The sequence below is a fragment of the Ranitomeya variabilis genome, chromosome 2, assembly GCF_051348905.1.
Source record: "Ranitomeya variabilis isolate aRanVar5 chromosome 2, aRanVar5.hap1, whole genome shotgun sequence".
NCBI lineage: Eukaryota > Metazoa > Chordata > Amphibia > Anura > Dendrobatidae > Ranitomeya > Ranitomeya variabilis.
In genome coordinates, this window is record NC_135233.1 from 219,763,730 (window position 1) to 219,783,821 (window position 20,092).

The window sequence follows — 20,092 nt, forward strand, 5'->3', positions numbered from 1 at the left end:
CGTAGCGTTGTTTGGAGATCTCCTTGGTCGTCATGGTGGTGTTTGGAGATCTCCTTGGTCTTCATGGTGTTGTGTGGAGATCTCCTTGGTCTTCATAGTATTTGGTTAGTGGTGCCTCTCCTTAATGGTGTTGCAGCCTCTGTGGCCTTTCAGAAAAGGTAAAGTGTATATACTGACAGACATGTGACACTTAGATTGCACACAGGGGGACGTCCTGTCACTAAGCATGGGACTTATGAAGGGAATTGTTTGTTCCAGAAATTTGTAGGGGCTTCAAAAGGTGTGAATACATATGCACATGCCAATTTTTAGTTGTTTGATCCCATAAATGTTATTTATGCCTATATTTTTCTCACTTCACCAACTTTAGACTATTTTTTACTGATGCATCACACACAAATCGAATTATAAAAATATTTAAACACAGGTTATAATGTAGCAAAATAGTAAGAAAGCCAAGGGGGTGAATACTTTCATAAGCCACTGTATAGTGATTTACATATGAGAAACCTTCACACCTGCAGTCAGCCACCTGCCCTTAGCTTTCCAACCCATGTACAGTTCCTAAAAGTACCGTAGATGCAGTTGGATAATCACAATGTAAAACTATAAAATGTTGTCTGTAGAGTCAGAGTCACAGTCAGCGAGCTCCAGATCCTGGTGCTGGGATGTTCTCCAGTGGTAAATGGGATAGGGCGGCTCCTCTGGACATGGGCAGCACTCTGGGCAGAGCCTCACAAGCAGAAGCTGCAGGACGCTGACAGGGTAAGAAGTTAGTAAGAAACACCAAGGAACAGAACATGGCCCAAATCCAGCACCCGGAGCCTGCGAAGGAGAGCAAGACCCTCCCTGACACCCTCACCAAGGAGATCGACTTAGTACAGAGGGACCCTAAAAATATCAACCAGGACGTGGTGCAGGTGAGAGAGAAGTGAGGTGTATGGAAGATTGTAATATTTCATAGGAACATGAAGTCTATCCGAGTACTGACACAAGAATAATATCTATCTGTTGTCTATTTATCTATCATCTATCTATTATCTACTATCTATATATCTATTATCTATCATACATCTAGATGTATTATCTATTTATCTATTATGTATCATCTATCTATCATCTATCTATTATCTATCTAACATCTTTATCTATGTATAAGCTATTATCTATCATCTACCTATTATCTATCTATTATCTATCTATCTATTATCTATCTATTATCTATCTATCTATCTATCTATCTATCTATACCTCTATTATTTATTCTCTATCTATCATCTACATATCTATAGATCTATTATCTATCTATTATCTATCTATCTATCATCTATTATCTATCATCTATTATCTATCATCTATCTATTATCTATCTATTATCTATCTATCATCTATCTATCTATTATCTATTTATCTATCTATTATCTATCTATCTATCATCTATCTATTATCTATTTATCTATCTATTATCTATCCATCATCTATTATCTATCTATGTATAATCTATCATTATCTATTATCTATCTATCTATACCTCTATTATTTATTATCTATCTATCTATTATCTATCTATAGATCTATTATCTATCTATTATCTATCATCTATCTATTATCTATCTATCTATTATCTATCCATCATCTATTATCTATCTATGTATAATCTATCATCTGTCTATCATCTACTATCTATTTATCTATCATCTATTATCTATTTATTATCTATTTATCATCTATCTATTATCTATCATCTATCTATTATCTATTTATCATCTATCTATTTTCTATCTGTCAATTTATCATCTATCTATCATCTATCTATCATCTATCATGTATGTTTCTATCTTTCCATCCTTATCTATCCATTGCTTAATAAAGCTACTCTATCATCCATGAAGGAAGGACTTGTCCACTACTTCCACCCTTTGGTTCCCTCCACCGTTCTTCTCGGGGCTGGATGTAAACAGTGAACAGATCAGGACCCCACAGCTCCGTAGTCTGTGAAGTGGCCCCTACCGTGTACTGCAGGTCAGCTCTTATTGAAGATAATAGGAGCTGGTCTCCATATAAAATCAGTGGTGGTCTGACACCCAGGACCCCCACTAATCTTTTTATTGATCACCTAGGTCATTATTAAAAAAAGTAATGGACAACCCCTTTAAGATCATTGCTACATATTAGAATTGTATTAGAAATTCAGGGCACTTTCTAAGCTATCCAATCACCACAATACACTTGTCTTTGGGGGGCCATATGAAGGAGATGCCTTTACATTTGGGGGTGCCATGACTTTTCCAGGGTACTTAGAAGGGATCTTTTAGGACAATTTAACTACTGGAACTAGTGGTACGACTATATAGGTCCTAGAACAACAATAAAAATGATACCTGTTTTGTAGTAATCCGATGTACCACTGCTGAGAAATCAAGCTTTGAAGCCACATGCAGATTTAACCTAGAAGTGCATTGGGGCGTGTCGGTGTCCTCACAGTGCTCTTCCAGGCTAATTTGCATGTGGCTTTAAAGCTTGATTTCTCAGCACTGGCACATCGGATTACTACAAGACAGGTATCATTTTTCTTGTTTTTATGGGACCTATATAGCCAATAGTTTTAGTAATAAAAGTATCCAGACATATACCCTTTAATTTACATTATAGTGAAATTTAAGGCTGTATGAGATGTATGATATCTTGCAGTTTCCAATAATTCAGCTGGACAATCCTTAATTGCCGGTGATGTCCTTATTCGGAGATTTCTTCTAATTTACTGGGTAATTATCTATAGGAGGCATTGAAAATACCAGTCTTTCTAGAGTAAAGCCGACCAAGCCCTTTCACTAGCTGTCATCGGATGGCAATCTCTCCTAACTTCCCCACACCCATTAACGTTCCCCCTTCTTCCAGACCGTGCCCCCTCTACACCCCAATACTCACCTCTGAATGTGCGTTTGCACACCAGTGGTTCTCCCAAATGACATCATCCCATTATCACAAACCAGAAACTTTTGCACACGTTTTTGGAGGCACCAAAGAGATTTGCCAACTTTTCTGGAAGGTCTCTACTTTTCCCTGTACATGGGTATAAATACTTGTGCTATATACTCGAAATGTGTTGTAAGAGATTAGAAAAAAATAGATTGGATAAGAAATATTGGATAGCACTGTGCTAAAGCTGACTGGGGTTACAAATTTACAGCGACCTAGGCCAGTTTTACAACAGTGTTTACGAGCTCAATAGAAAAGAGATTGTAAGCTCTGCGCATGTTCTGCTGTCTAGCAGCAGTGGTCGGTCTCCAAGGCGACTAGCTGTAAACAAAAGAAAAGTGTTAATATCTCAAGAACAGCTGCAAATTTTAATAAGCAGCAAATTGCAAAATTGCTTGTATTTACACGCTCTGTCCGACAATACCTATTTACAAAAATGGGAATAACCCTTTAAGAACAGAAAGCCCTGGCGTTGGTCGTCCATCCAATAATTCGAAACTGCGGAATAAGCTTTATTATAACAAAGAGGCACAGGAATAATCACTGCCGTGTAAAACGGAGATGATTGGGTGGGGTAGGGTCTCTGTACGGCGAGGCTATGAATTAAGCACTTGGGATCTGTGTAAATTTAACACTGCAGACGAGGTCTGCTTTGGTCACCATGTGGCTGCTGGTGGGGGCTGCTGTCACAAGTCGCAGAAGAGGTCTGACAGCTGGAGACTCTGCCCACATCCACCTCCACTCAGAGACAAATATATAGAGGGAATTAATGGAATCCTCATAAACCCCAGCACTAATGCACCTTATAAGTGCATCCCGCAGCGACTTAGTGACCGTCCCCGGAGCAATAACCCTTCGTACTAAAAAAGGTGGCGCTGCAATGTTCACACTGCGCAAAAAGCTAATTAATGTAAAAGTGCAAAGCTTTTAATACTCTGCACACATATGTTTCTGGAGGTTTTCAGAACTGAGATAAAGCAATAATCACGGGGGCCAATCTACCATCCCCCCCTCCAATCTGAAATTGATAATACCAGTGATCAACCACAAGGCTTGGCCTAAAGGAATAAGACTCTGTTCAGACCGGCCCTCCGTGACTCTGTGGTCAGCATGTGCTTGGACTTTACACGTCTACACAGATGGATCTACGGTCACGTAGCCTTAAAGGTCTCACATCATTACAGCTATCGTCAGTGCAGCGCCCCAGAGTCCTGGTCCTTGCAGTACTGTGGCTCCGCCACTATGGGGAGCTATGGTGCGTCTCATGGCACTGAAGGAGTTCATCGGATCAGGTATCACAGACACCAATACATTTCACAGCTGGGCCTCCGGGGGGAGCTAAGGGTGCTATTCATTAGGCCACTCCCCACCATAGTGGGTAAACTGGGGGTCAGGCAGGAAGTTAGATGAGAAAGCTGACTGGGTTGGAACCAAGCAACACCTTGTGGCAGAGGGTGTTGTAGGGGAAGATACAGTAGGGTCTCTGTCGGGGGTGGGATCCTGACAGAGGCTTGGCAACAAGAAAGAACGTAACGGGACCGTGCCTGCTCCGGGAAGTGGCGGTACCCAAGAAAGGATTAGAAGCGAGATAGATTGTGCTGAGTGAGAAACGAGATCACGCAAAGGAGAAATACCAGTAGGAGTCGTGCTGTAAGACCGAAGCAACATCCTACTGAGGCGCACTACCGGTGGCCGGAACGCCGAGGGAGTATAATAACATTCAGCTTCAAGCAATACTTCAAACAGCGGCAGGGCAGTCAGTCTAAGGCGGGCTGTCTAACACATATCACCTATGCAGTCTTGGGGGGCAACTTGTGGAGAGGGGCGACACTAGGGTCCCGGAAGAGCTCCGAGCCTACCCGTCAAACGGGTGCCGTCCCAACCAGAACATCAGGGAGGGACGGAGGATTAGCAGAACATCACCTAATCGAGTTGTGAGGGAACTTAAGAAACAGACACAACAGTTGTGGGGGACTTTCTGTAAGCACAGCAGGGAAGGACCACAACACATAGCGCTAGAAGGAAGGCACCGATTTCCACCTGTGAAGAGAACTCTGGAGGTGCCATTGGACCGGCCGGACTTGCGCAGCCTGGTGAACCGTATTCCGGACTGAGGACCCAGAGATCTTCAGTAAAGAGGTAAAGAGACTGCAAACCTGGTGTCCTCGTTATTTACTGCACCGCACCACTACAGCGTCACTACCAACATCCGGCACATCATTCATATCCATCATTCACTGTGCGCCCCTCGGCAGGGTCACGGACCGGGGCCTAGCCGCCGTGACAACCCCAGAGTAGAGACTCAGAGGCCCGGTACCGGGTAACCCTCGGCCCTGCGGCGGTGGGGGCGCCGCAACTTGGCGTCACGAACAGGATCTACTTAAGCCTGAAAAATCAGGTCATGTGTGCCTTGGAACTGTGATTTACTGTGCTTGGACTGTACTTTATTACCAATACTGTGTACTACCACTTGCCGCCAAAAAGTTCCCGCCAGAAACCGCCGCCATTGCTGCGCCAGAGAAGCAGAAGGAGGGCGTGCCATGGGAGGAGACTACCAAAGTGGCGCCAGGAATGGCGACCGCCCCCTGCGTCTCTTGTTGCAAAGCGATGACCTGCCTCAAGACAGAGGAGAACCGCCCCCTGACTTGCAACGGCGGGAACGAGGTGAAGGAGGAACTCGACCTCGGAGAAATGGCGGAGCCAGGTGCATGCATTGCCGCCGAATGCCAGACAGCGGCGATGAGCAGCAAGTGCCCGAGCAGCGGCGAGGTGATCCCGGCTTGCCCTCACCCATCAGGAGCGGACTCGCGTCCACCGCCGGTGAGGGACCCGAACTCCTTGGAGCCGCCAATGGAGGAGCCGAGTCAACCTATCCCAGCTATGGAACCAGGGAGGGCGGAGTTACATCAAGGGGTGACTCCGGAGGAGCCACGGTCCGGGCTGCAGCCGATTCCAGTGTCCTCGTCAACGGACCGGAGCGACATCGGTGGAATCACATCAGGCGCAGGTATGGACAGCATCCCTACTCCCCTGGCCGATTCTGCTCCCCCGACCGATCCGGTTCCCCTGAGCGATCCCGCTCCTGTGACCGCTCCTCACCCCAGCAATGATCGTTCTTTCTTGGTGGAGCGGGTCATCCTTACCTCTAACGCGATGGGGAAGCTAGTGCCTCCGCTACCAACCAAGATGGGAGAACCCCTAGACGTGGGCTTAGATGGGGTGATCCTTCGGTGGGACACCCCCTGGACCGGGCCGGATGGGACTCGGGAGGATGGCCTCACCCTTGCGGTACTTAACTGGGAACAGTATAAGCAATGTCTGATCCAACACTGGAAAGATCGGGACGAGACCGAACCACCTGACACGCAACGTAAGAAGTCTGCTCCCGGCAAGAAAGACGAGGTAAAGCGGGGAACCGTACTGGCCTACCACCCGAAGAGGGGATGGGGCTCCATACAGGAACCGGGGCTACCAACCGATGTCTTTGTCACTAGCTATAATGTGAAGACCCCCTGCTGTAGTCGAAATGGTGATCCGTTACAAAGAGGGGATCAGGTGACCTACACCCGCCATCGGAGTGCACAAGGATGGTGTGCCCGGAACGTTCGACGGTGTGAGCCTGAGAGAGCGCCCCCTGTTGCCCCGATCATGACTGATCCCGATTTGCCGGACCTTGTTCCCATCACCACGGTACGTCTTGTAGCGGCTACCGAACTCGCAAGCAGGATTAGCCTTCAAATCCAGGCACCGGCTGATCTGATGGCATCTGAGAGACCAACTACCAGTATGGGTGCCGGGGGACAAAGATCGCCCCCAGACTTGGAAGAGTAAACCTCGATACACTGAGCAATGTAAATAGTTTACTGTTGTGCTGCTAAACCCGTTTAGGGTAACTCTTAAAGGGATCCTTCTGTTGACTTGGGATCTCTATTGTTTTTGATTGTTTTTCCAAAGTTTTTGCACAAGTTTAAAGTTGAAAAGAACTGCTGAAATCATGAACAGTGCATGATCCGAACTTCTTGTACATAGTTTGCACCTTATTAAAGGCGCTCCCTACTGGTTTTACTTAAAGAAGGACTCTTTGTGAAGATACCACACTGGAACCTTTGCTGAGTATGGACTGGTAGCTTGAGAAGGCGTGCTACCTCATAGAGACTTGGTCCCCTCTTAAAGGGGATGCTCATTTGTTGCGCTTAAACCGTGATATTGCTTTAAGACTGAAAGCAATAATGTGTTGACCAAAGAAAGTGATGATAATGTTTATGTGAGTAAGTTATATGTATTTAATTAGTTGATTGTGAAGAAATGCTGATGATGTTCTCTGACAAGAAAAAGTGAAAGATAGAAGAAAGATGCAGTGGGCTCGTAGGGATAGACGTAATGTCCAGCATGCATGATAGAGAGAAAGATAATAAGAAGGCTTAATGTTCAATAGAAAATGTTTTAATAATGTTGATAGATAGTTAGGATAGAAGGTAAACCCTGAGTCCTCATAGGAGCCATGTAGAGATGGCTCAGTGCTCTTAAACTGAAAGTAATGTTATGTTCTATACCGTGTATAGTAGTTGAAAAGGCAGTAGGCCCTGGCTGAACGGGGCGGTCCTGCATAGAAAGGAGAGGCAGTAGGTCTGGTGCCGTTAGGACAGGCGGTCCTGCAGATTTAAAGAAGGAGAATGAAAAAGTTAAATTACCTTATAATGTGATTATAGGAAGGTCTTTAGTGGATTTAGAGTGTATGTCCTTAAAGGCAATGTTAAATTGTTGTTCAATAATTTTGCACTTAGTAGAATACCCGGTTGGGTAAGAAAAGTTATTTATAGCATGTTGCTATGATATTTAACCATGTTTGTAACGTTCAAGTGTCCTTACCTCCCATAAAGGGAAGCCTGTTCAAGTATACTTATTGTTATTGCACTCAACAAAAACTGTATGTCTTCTTGCTAACTTGTATTGTTGTTTTCTTCCCAGTCCCGGAGTACTGTGTTTAACCAGGGGGGAGTGCAGCGCCCCAGAGTCCTGGTCGTTGCAGTACTGTGGCTCCGCCACTATGGGGAGCTATGGTGCGTCTGATGGCACTGAAGGAGTTCATCGAGTCAGGTATCACAGACACCAATACATTTCACAGCTGGGCCTCCGGGGGGAGCTAAGGGTGCTATTCATTAGGCCACTCCCCACCATAGTGGGTAAACTGGGGGTCAGGCAGGAAGTTAGATGAGAAAGCTGACTGGGCTGGAACCAAGCAACACCTTGTGGCAGAGGGTGTTGTAGGGGAAGATACAGTAGGGTCTCTGTCGGGGGTGGGATCCTGACAGAGGCTTGGCAACAAGAAAGAACGTAACGGGACCGTGCCTGCTCCGGGAAGCGGCGGTACCCAAGAAAGGATTAGAAGCGAGATGGATTGTACTGAGTGAGAAACGAGATCACGCAAAGGAGAAATACCAGTAGGAGTCGTGCTGTAAGACCGAAGCAACATCCTACTGAGGCGCACTACCGGTGGCCGGAACGCCGAGGGAGTATAATAACATTCAGCTTCAAGCAATACTTCAAACAGCGGCAGGGCAGTCAGTCTAAGGCGGGCTGTCTAACACATATCACCTATGCATTCTTGGGGGGCAACTTGTGGAGAGGGGCGACTCTAGGGTCCCGGAAGAGCTCCGAGCCTACCCGTCAAACGGGTGCCGTCCCAACCAGAACATCAGGGAGGGACGGAGGATTAGCAGAACATCATCTAATCGAGTTGTGAGGGAACTTAAGAAACAGACACAACAGTTGTGGGGGACTTTCTGTAAGCACAGCAGGGAAGGACCACAACACATAGCGCTAGAAGGAAGGCACCGATTTCCACCTGTGAAGAGAACTCTGGAGGTGCCATTGGACCGGCCGGACTTGCGCAGCCTGGTGAACCGTATTCCGGACTGAGGACCCAGAGATCTTCAGTAAAGAGGTAAAGAGACTGCAAACCTGGTGTCCTCGTTATTTACTGCACCGCACGGACCCAGAGATCTTCAGTAAAGAGGTAAAGAGACTGCAAACCTGGTGTCCTCGTTATTTACTGCACCGCACCACTACAGCGTCACTACCAACATCCGGCACATCATTCATATCCATCATTCACTGTGCGCCCCTCGGCAGGGTCACGGACCGGGGCCTAGCCGCCGTGACAACCCCAGAGTAGAGACTCAGAGGCCCGGTACCGGGTACCCCTCGGCCCTGCGGCGGTGGGGGCGCCGCATCAGCCCATGTGACCATGGTGGTAATGCCTTAAAGGGGTTGTTTCTTCATGACAGCTATCGTCCATGGTTGTAAGTCTCATCTTGTTAAATGGGTAAAATATCATATTTCGTATAAAAACAAGAAGTTTTGCAATTTAAATTGTATTAATAATTCTGTCCGTTCTCAGAAACAAAATGATTTTTAATTCTATAGTATAAAATTTGCTGTTTACCATCCACCTCTGCAGTTAATCATCGGTAGCCAATTTCCTACACAAGAAGCACAGGTTTGCAAGCCAGTTGCAGAACTTAAACCTTATGGGTACAAATGCAAAATCTCAGTGCTCCCATCTATTGTGGGTCTTTAATAGTATTGGTTTTCTCATGTGGGCCAAAAGGACTTTTTTGGGCCTCCCTAAGCTCCAAGGTCCTTGTGTGACTGCAGCCCTGCCCTTGCTGATTTTGGCCAGATGGGTGGATTTGGTCTCGTTCAGTGCCCCTGCAAAGCTTGCAGCATGGGAGAGCTTACAGGTATGAGCTGTCAATCTTCAGGAGGGCACTGCCCCCTGGCAAGTTAAAGGGCATGGGCAATGCTCCTATACACCCAATATCTCATTGCAGTGGTGGAGTTCGAGGTTAACGCCATGTTCTGTTAGGAGACTCATTGCCAGTATATTCCAGAGTGCTGAGGGAGGTTTATGGAAGCCTAAAAAAAAAGATAGTTCACTATTCAAACCCCATTGTCAGAATTGCTGTGCTTTCTCTGTGTCAACAATGATAAGCAAGCATCTATGGGGTGTGACCTTGTCAATGGAAAAATAAAAAGTTCTACTGCTAGGAAGAAGTTTAGAAACAAAAATGTAAAAAAGTACTCCATCTTGAAGGTAGGAAGGACAGAGATCCAGCCTGAGTCACTGATGAGACAAGAGTGGACTTTAAACTTTCTGTGAGGCCTCCTTCACATGTACAGGTAGGTGTGGTGACGGTTTTCACACGTACCGGAGACACTTGCCCACATAGACCCCTTTAACTGGGTGGGTCTGTGCATACGTCAATGTGTTTCCAAGGACCACAGGCCGCAAAACATCCCGCACACGTGCACAATGATGACATTCATGTGTCATCAGTGTGACGCGCATTGGCGCCTGGGAAAAAGCGATGCAGTTCGTGCTGTTCCCGGGCACCATGTCCTGAGCTCTCATCATTGTCACCTGGTCTCCGTACGATGAGCGTGACCAGGCGGCAAGTATGGGAGTTGTATTCAGCACCCGCTGTGTACATCGTGTTTAAAAGAAATCATTTTAAAAAAATGGTGTGCGCTCCCTCATAAGTTAATAATCAGGGAAAGGGGCCAACAACCCAAACGGTTCACAGGCTATTAATAATAGCTTACAGCTGTTTGCTTAATCTTTACTGGTTAGTTTACAGGGGGACCCCCCAAAAAAAGTATGTAGGGTCCCCCTATAACATCTAACCAGCAAAGGCTAAACAGACAGCAGTGGACTGATATTAATAGCCTGGGAAAAAGCCAGTGATATTGGCCCCCCTCCTAGTCTAAGAACATAAACCTCTCTGTTACTGAGATATGGCGCCTTCTTTCTTGTATATAAATGTAGTCTTGTAAGCCAAATGGGCATGGTCCTCAACTATTCTCTGTGAAAGTCTTCTTAACACATCACCCACTTGGCTAAGAAGACTACATTTATACACAGGGAAGAGAGGGCCATATCTCAGGAATGGAGAGGCGCATGAAGAAAACAAAAACATTGCCGGATTCAGGAGAACAGCGGCATTTACATCATATAAAACATTTTCTATATATGACAAGTGATGGGTTCTTTCTAAGACCATCTAACCTAACCTTAGAAGATCATATATATAAACCACACTAAGCTACTACTGGCCAGCTAACAGTATGTAATGTTCCACAGTGCAGTGGTCTTAACTGGTCCATGTCATCTCCTTACAGGTGGATTTCGAGGATGTAATCGCTGAGCCAGATAGCATTCACAGCTTTGACGGCGTGTGGAAGGCTAGCAACACCACCTTTACCGTCACCAAATACTGGTTTTACCGCGTGATCTCTGCTGTTTTTGGCCTTCCGCTGGCCCTTCTGTGGGGCTTCCTTTTTGCTTGCCTTTCATTCTGTCACATCTGGGCTGTAGTCCCTTGCGTCAAGAGTTACCAAATGGAAATCCAATGCCTGGGCCAGTTCTATGCCGCTTGTCTCCATACCTTCTGTGACCCAATCTTTGAGGCCGTGGGTAAAGCACTTGGTGGCATCCGTGTGGCCCTCAGAAAAGAAGTGTGAAAACCAAATTGGCACCAATAGACAATGGCATTGGGGGAAGCTGCCAACTAAGTATGCCCAATTAAAAATATCATGATGCCAATGGACCCAATTTAGGTTGACTTAACCCAAAGAAGCACACAAAACAAAAGTGGGTATAAATACCATGTTTTATTGGCATTTCTCTGTATGCACAAACAGCTGTATTTTGGCGAGAACTGGCACAGGAGTATAGGGTAAAAGGCCTCTGTTATATAGTCTTATGCATCTATAGCCACGGAAGATCAATGTTAAGACGTTCTTCCTAGACTCCACACATCTATAGCCGCAGAAGATCAATGCAAAGACGTTCTTCCAAGACTCCATATGGGCTCCGAATTCAAGAAGTCAAACTATTCTTCATAACTTGAAGGTCACAGTAAGATATGGGATAGTGTACGGTTACAAACAGATAAGGCACACCGAACATGGGTACCCTAGAGCGTCGGTAACCCAACTGCCAGAGTGCCGAGTTATGCCAAGATAAAACCAAAGACAGAGGGCGATAAAACTGTAGGGCGAGGTTGGAAAATGATGCACATACAGCAAAAAGACTTTAGCCACAAGCAAAACTACAAGAACAGACGATCTAAGAAAAAAAGTGCCAGGTCCATAAAAAGAACCCTCAGATGTCTTTTGTGCCATTAATATGGGAAATGTATTGAAACCGTAAGCTGCCTCATAGACGAGAAGATCTCATTCCTGGATGATAATAAAAAAATGTTTTGTGTATATATTGTATGGTTTATTTTGCTGGAGAAATAGCTATAAAATAATGGTCAACCACTCATCGCTGGTGGTTTTAGGGAGTAATAAGTGGCAACTGGACAATGTGGCGCCACTTATCTCTTGATACGGATATGATCAGGCAGAAAACCTGCCTGATTTAGGTTCCCTCCAATAGCAGACTTTAGGCAGAGATTTTCCTACTCTTGTGAATTTCATTTGCTTCTATACACCCTCCTGCAACTTTTACTAAATGTTATTTTTGCTTTCCAGCATGCCTATATGCTTATTATAGACAGAGCACTAAATATGGCATCTATCGGTACAGCTCAGCTCTGTTACATTCTTATAATTAGAGGTTATTGAATGGAAAAAGCTGTACAACAAAAATAATCATGTAAAAATCAACACTTGGTAGCATATCTCTTTAATGAGGACCCTTCACTTGTCATAAATATATATACAGTATATATAAATATATATATATATATATATATATATATATATATATATATATATATATATATATATATACACACAGCTATATGAAAAAGTTTGGGCACCCCTATTAATCTTAAGCTTAATGTTTTATAAAAATTGCAGATTGCACATTTTCTGTTAGTACAATAAACCTCATTTCAAGGCAGAAACATTACTGTGTCCAACAGTTATTAGATATATGAAACTGAAATAGCTGTTGCAAAAAAAGCAATTTTTATAAAACATTAAGCTTAAGATTAATAGGGGTGCCCAAACTTTTTTATATAACTGTATATATATATATATATATATATATATATATATATATATATATATATATATATATATATATATATATATATATATATAACCTTGTATAAAAGCCACTGCTCTTCTGAATCCGGAGCTGTTTTTCTTTTTTTCCTGCGCCTCTCCATTCCTGAGATATAACTCCTTCTTCTCTATATATACATTTAGTAATAATAATAATAATAATAATAAAGCAGAAGGCCATATCTCCAGAACGGAGAGGAGTAGAAACAAAAGAAAAGTGACACCAGATTCAGCAGAACAGTGGTATTTATACCAGGTAAAAAAGTTACAAATTTATGAAAATGAAAAGGTTGCCTTTAAGAGTTTTTTGGGGGGTTCATATTAAAGGGGATGCCTGGTTGAAAAGTGACTTTTTGTAAGAAGGTGGCCCCATTGATCAGTAGATCACACGTTGTCCCCGCAGTAAGTCTAGTTTTTGTGTTGCGCCACAACAGGAGAAGTGGAGGATTACACAGTTCCTAATGAAATCATCGTGACTGAACTTACCGAATCCTCCCAAGCAAAACTTTTTAGAGCTGCATTTTGAGCCTCCTTCAGACGTGTACAAGACGTTGTCAAGTTCGAGTCAGGAAAACCTGTGGCCAGTCTGAGCAACATGGTCCAAAGGACCATCGTCCATGGATGGCTGAATTTGGCTAACCAATATATCTTGAAAAAAGGGCCCCCTGTGCTGTCAATAATTTGGCATATGCCTGAAGAATACATTTAGAATATCTCATTACTGATATAAGTGTATGGAAAGCAGTAAAATTCATTTAATCCGGAATAATTTGGACTCCGGTCTTTTGAAATTTTACATAATATGGAAATTTTATAAAGACAAAAGTGTCACATTAAAGTCAATTCACTTTATTAGTAAGCGGTATCTGTCATATATGAGCCTTGAGACGTCTTTAGACAACGTTTAAAAGGGGTTGTCCAATACTACAAAAACATGGCCGCTTTCTTATAGAAGCAGTGCCACCTTTATCCATAGATTGTATTGTATCATTATTAAAAAAGAGGACCTGTCACTCGCTATAAATATGCCTTTATTTTACCTCATGTAAATGTTGAGGTTCTCCTGAATCCAGCCTTGCTTTTCTTTTGTTCCTGCTCCTATCCATTCCCGCGATATGGCTCTGTTGTATATAAATCGTCTTTTTGGCCAACTGGGCGTGGTCCTCCAAAAGATGCCAATAGAGAAGAGCTCAGGACCACACCTATTTGGCTAAAAAGGCTAGATTTATATACAGGGAATTGAGAGGAGCAGGAAGAAAAGAAAAGCAATATCAGATTCAGGAGAACAGCGTGATTTACACTAGGAGAAAAATATATATATTTATGGCAAGTGACAGGCCATCTTTAAGTGACCCCAATATCACACTCAGTAGGGCAGTTATATGAAAACTGTCTGTTTCCCATAGCAACCAATCAGCTCTCAGCTATCATTTTACCTGAACAGTTTAAGAAATGAATGCACAGCTCTGATTGGTTGCTATGGGCAACAAGGACAGTTTTACTTTCAGTTTTGTTTTGCGTTAACATTACAGAAAGCCATATAGGCTTCCATTATGGTATTGAGTTTTTCCACACAAGACAAAAATGCCTGATAAGTTTTGTTACCCAATACCGAAAGGTGAAGGAATCATGACTGAGACCCCTCTCAGAAGCCCATGTAGCTGCCATATGACTTTGCTCCTTGGTCTATGTAACCCTTTAATTCTAAAGAAGCAACGTCCATCGAAGGTCATTAAAGGGGTTTTCCCATTACGCAAAGTAGGCTTTGAATTTGGTGGCAAGGAATCTAATCTGCTAATTTATTATTAAACAAAAGTACTTTTTTTCGTAAATTTCATATCCTAATTAGAAATTCAGTGTAGAACTCCCAAACTGTGCTCCAAATTGTGCGCTGAGACACAATGGCCTACAGTTCCCCATCTCGTCACATCACACACGTAGTTTTCTTAGATTTTCAGCTGCATAGTATAGGGAGCATAATGTAGATTGAAAACAGTACCGCACATGCGTAACCACCAAAATCTACAGTATGGCTGTGGGCAAACATCACCCGCGGCAACAGAACTTTTAAACAAAGTGGTCACATGGAGTACAAGTAGGTGGATACCACTAAAAGTAACACCATTTGACAACAATGATTATTTTTACATTATGGATCAACTTAGCCCTATTAAAGAGGACTACGTCAAATATGGGCTCCATTTTTTGCTTTAATCTTTTTCACGCTGCTCCCCTGAGAATTATGTTTTTTATTTTTTCTAAATCTGCCATATGGTTTCAGAGATATGGGCTTTTTTTATTATCTGAGGGGCCGCGCCCCTGAGGATCCTGCAAGCCACGCCCTGTTTCAAAAGATCCGGAAAAAAACAAACTAGCACTAAACAAAATGGCCCATATCTTTGGAACTGTATGTCGGATTTTAAAAAGACAAAAAATAGAATAATCAAGGAAGCAAATAAAAGCAAGAACTGGCCACTTTTGACCTGGTGACAGATCCCCTTTAAGGTACCACTCAATATACTTCACTCAACTGCTCAATAGCAAGCATCAAAATGTAAAATGATGCAGCTAGCGCCACCTAGTGACATCTATATAAATCTCCTTGACATTACACGCCTGTTGTCGGTGCCTGTGCTATTCGCAGTGTAGTCATATTTCAGTGACTAAGTTCCTACTGTGCGTAAACTTGAACGGACCCCTCAGTAACAGGAAAGCCGCTTCACAAGTACTAAAAAAGTGGACGGATTCTCTCGAAATGTCACCGTCCTAACAATGTCAAGTTCATTCCCGCGTAGAATCTAATGCTGGCTGATTGTATGATCAGTATAAAAGATGGGGGTTCGTTAGTGGTGTTATTGGCTGTGCTTGTGCCAACCTGCTGGTATCACTCTGCTGAGCAGGAATCTGGTCTAGATGCCAGGAAACCTAAATACCAATGGGTTAAAAATGAACGTTGTTGAATTGGATAGGAGCCACGGCCGCTATCCACAGCCAACAGTCTATATATGCTTTTTCTATCCCCCCTGGTGCTTCCCTAATGGTTGGACATTGGCCCACGCTGGTTTTTGGGGAGGGAGAAGCTCCATTTAGCTTCACACAACTGTGCTTTTCTTTATGGCAGAAACATAGACTGATACATAGAAACGAATGTAAATATTATCACACGTCCTTCCTTCTTCTATCGTCCAGCACTCCAATACTGATTTGAGCCCAGGGGAGCAAGGTGCGTGGAAATGAATGGATTCTACGTTCCTTTCTTGTCTCCAAATTCATCTTCGAAATACGGTTCTTCCTTGAGGTCCCTTTTTGCCCGCTGGGCTCCCGCGTACTTGCTCGAATGCGCTTGGTGTATGAGGTTTAGTCTCCCGGGGCTTCCCTGCTTTGGTGACTTCACTTGCTTCTTCCCCGACGCCGTGTCTGTGCGCTGCTTTACCCAACAGCTCCTTGAAAACACTGTCCATGTTTTTTGTCACATCCTGTCATGTAGAGGGGAGACAAAAATGCAATATTTTAGATTATTACTCATGGAAGGTCTATATGGAGGTCCCGCCAGGCTATGAGCAGAGGCAGAACCTGGATCTCCTGCAAAATCTGCCCTACAATACTCATTGGGCTCCAGGGTTGGGTGATTGATTCCTCTAACCCCCCTATAGCTACACCCAGGCTCGGACTGGCCCACAGGAGAGCAGGAGAATCCTCCGGTGGGCCACCACCCTCTTATATGAGCAGTGCTGTGCACAATATACTTGAATCACTATGTACAGACAAAGGCGGCATCTTATTCATTTAGCAATCTACCCAGATCATTGCTATATACATTTGTGATTGTCACATTTGCATGTAGCTAAGAAGTGGGGCCCGGAGTTGGTTACTGAAGGGCCCTTGGTGCCCCAGTCCGACACTAGCTACTCCCCAGTATATATGATAACTTACAACAGAGTGGAAGATCACAAAAACTACCAATATAGCACTCACTAAAGCTGTAGACGTCTGTTTGCCCTATGACAACACTTCTAGTGCTAAGCTGTAGTATTTTAACTGGAGATGAACACAAATTCAACATCCACCGTTTCAGCAGCGGTGTGTGAATATTGACAAAGATGGTGAATAGGATCAAGGCAGCATCCGTATGACAGCACACAGGACCGCCAGCTTCCCCTCTGTTTTCTATTTTCACTTTTTTCACAACCACATTAAAGTAATGACCTTATCTACTTCTATGCCTTGACGATCGCTTTGCCAGGTTTTCATTGCAAATGTCCCCTTAGGCAAACCGTCCATATGGTTCCTCCTCTCCCCTGGTGTTCTGCTAAGATAAAACAAAGCAAATGTAAAAAAAAGTAACTGAATAAAAAATATTATCATAATATAATTATTAGGTCATAATATCAATTTACATATAACGTCTCAAGATAGATATACATATGGGTGGAAAGATACAAAGATAGATGAATGAATGGATGGATGGATGGATGGATGGATGGATGGATGGAAAGATAGATGGGCGATGGATATACAGATAGATAGATAACAGATAATAGAAAGATGGATGTGTGGATAGATAGATGATAGATAGATAATAGATAGATAGATAGATAATAGATGACAGATGATGATAGATAGATAGATAGATAGATAGATAGATAGATAGATAGATAGATAGATAATAGTAAGATAGATATTCATGTGTCTTTTACTCCTGACTTCCATCTTGCCTTTCAATGTGACTTAGCAGCCTTGGACCAGGATGAGCCATAGGAAAAGGAATCCTGGATGCGTCCATGAATGGGCTGATTTTTCGGATAGGGCTTCCCTCACTGCGTTTTCTGGGGGAGCACGCGCTATCAGAATTTACTCGTAACCTAAGAGAATTATGAGAAAACATTGGTTAGAGTGTCAGCTCTACTAGATCATTCCAAAGATGAACTATTTATACTGTAAAGAACCCTTTCCTATATAACAATACAACTACCTTACTGCACACCCAAATGTTTTTCCACTCCAGTTCCTGCAATATTGTTACAGAAGTGCCTTCTTGCTCAAGATTGTAGCCTTAGATAGCATTTATAGGGGCAAAATGATATTCAAGGCACATGTTTGATATATAATTTTAAGGAAATTGAGATTGTACTTTTTTATGCAGCTGCTGCTTGGTATTGAGTGCTGCTGCTCAGATTACTGGTAACCTGTTTACCTTCTTTTTGTTCCCCATGTCCGTTTTTTTATTATAGAACAGTTTGTTGAAGGGTTTGTGTGGGCATACCCTGCTGCCAGATCTGGCATCAGGTGAGGAGACACCACAGCACGCTAGGAGGCAACTGCCCAACACCCAGCGAGCTGATCTCTTACCTGCTGGGTTCAACAATATCATCTGGTGTGACGGCTGTGCTGGACTCCGCTTCCTTCCTGAGAGCGCGTTGCTCCAGCTTCTTCTCTGATCTATAAAATTAGTGAGCAGGCCATATTTTATATATACATATAGAATACAACTTGCTTTCTTTCATTCTAATATTACACACACAGGGGCCGTTATGGTGGGATATGGGATGTTTTGCAGGGTCCTTACAATGGAGAGCTGGTGGTCATCACCTGTAAGAAGACAGTGGCTACAACCAATGATCACCAAGCTGCCCAGTGTGAGGCTTCCACAAGATCACAAGCACAATGTTCTCAGGAGCTAAGACCCCAAACTTTTGGTGCCTCAGAGTTTCCATATTCCTTCTGACCATCTCTTACCCCTCAGGAATGTTGATATACTTGTGAGGGACCAGGCCTCGCTGCCCTCCGGACTCCCCTCTCCACCAGTCACCAGACGCCTTACTGTGCAAGACAATCAAATCACCCTTTTTGAATGAAAGTTCCTGAGGAGTACGAGCCAAATAGTCAAACTTTGCCAAAGCCTCCACTGTTTCCAGCTCTGAAAAAAAGATAGATAGATAGATAGATAGATAGATAGATAGATAGATAGATAGATAGATAGATAAATAATAGGTAATAGATAGATAATAGGATAGATAGGTGGATAGATAGATAGATAGATAGATAGATAGATAGATAGATAGATAGATAGATAGATAGATAAATAATAGGTAATAGATAGATAATAGGATAGATAGGTGGATAGATAGATAGATAGATAGATAGATAGATAGATAGATAGATAGATAATAGGTAATAGATAGATAATAGGATAGATAGGTGGATAGATAGATAGATAGATAGATAGATAGATAGATAGATAGATAGATAATAGAAAGATAATAGATAGATAGGCAGATAGATAATAGATAGATAGTAAATAGCTAATAGATAAATGGTAGATAATAGATAGATAATATAAAGATAATAGATAATAGATAGATAATAGATAGATAGCTAATAGATAAATGATAGATAATAGATAGATAATATAAAGATAATAGATAATAGATAGATGATAGATAGATAATAGATAGATAATAGATAGATGATAGATAGATAATAGATAGATAGATAGATAGATAGATAGATAGATAGATAAGATAGATAATAGATAGATGATAGATAGATAATAGATAGATACTAGATAGATGATAGATAGATAATAGTTTAGCATTTTCTTACCATCCTCGCTGACAGCCATCTCCTGCTGCATCTCTTGATCGCTTTCTTCAATGGTCGCCTCCAGGGTTAGTGTATCACTAAATGAAATGATAGACATTAATTTTAGTGATTAATAAAAAAACTTTCAGAAGGGATAAAAAATAAGACCACATCATAGTCACATTCTGCACAGCTATGGCGTATCCTCGGGTTGGGTCATGCAGTGAAAGGTTGCGGTATAGCTACAGCACCCGGCACAGTCAGGTATAGTTACACCAGTGCCTGGAAACACACTGAAAGGTCCAATCTACTTCTAATTGTTCCCGTCAGACTATATAGTTGGGTCAGAAAGTGTTTTCCCCCTTCCCGATTTCCTATTCTTTTGTATGTTTGTCACACATTTTGTTTCAGATCACCAAACAAATGTAAATATTAGACAAAGATAACACAC

At 42.9% G+C, this 20,092-nt stretch overlaps 2 protein-coding genes across 5 annotated transcripts in view; one reads left to right on the forward strand and one right to left on the reverse strand.

The window, feature by feature from the left end:
* Positions 1–685: 685 nt before the first annotated feature.
* On the forward strand, positions 686–11,784 carry LOC143804971 (caveolin-1-like). The gene is made up of 2 exons (XM_077283646.1): positions 686–920; positions 11,161–11,784. The coding sequence occupies exons 1-2, from the start codon at positions 801–803 to the stop codon at positions 11,500–11,502; spliced, it is 462 nt and encodes a 153-aa protein (XP_077139761.1). The 5' UTR covers positions 686–800; the 3' UTR covers positions 11,503–11,784.
* Positions 11,785–14,871: 3,087 nt separating this feature from the next.
* The window catches only part of ARHGAP4 (Rho GTPase activating protein 4), a 90,887-nt gene continuing 85,666 nt past the window's right edge, over positions 14,872–20,092 (reverse strand). For 2 of the 4 annotated variants that reach the window (XM_077283650.1, XM_077283648.1), the window contains exons 18-23: positions 19,663–19,739; positions 18,796–18,976; positions 18,409–18,498; positions 17,775–17,921; positions 17,266–17,365; positions 14,872–16,535 (exon numbers count right to left, since the gene is read on the reverse strand). In XM_077283650.1, the coding sequence (XP_077139765.1) occupies positions 16,329–16,535; positions 17,266–17,365; positions 17,775–17,921; positions 18,409–18,498; positions 18,796–18,976; positions 19,663–19,739 (802 nt within the window). In that variant the 3' untranslated portion in view covers positions 14,872–16,328. Of the gene's footprint in view, positions 16,536–17,265; positions 17,369–17,774; positions 17,922–18,408; positions 18,499–18,795; positions 18,977–19,662; positions 19,740–20,092 lie in introns of all 4 variants that reach the window. The other 2 variants (XM_077283649.1, XM_077283647.1) reach the window with 1 other exon arrangement.

What these genes read in the sequence shown, in the direction of transcription:
- LOC143804971 (XM_077283646.1), top strand. Translation starts at nt 801, where the DNA reads ATGGCCCAAATCCAGCACCCGGAGCCTGCGAAGGAGAGCAAGACCCTC. An exon ending in TCAACCAGGACGTGGTGCAG is followed by an intron (nt 921 to 11,160) that starts GTGAGAGAGAAG and finishes ATCTCCTTACAG; the next exon opens with GTGGATTTCGAGGATGTAAT.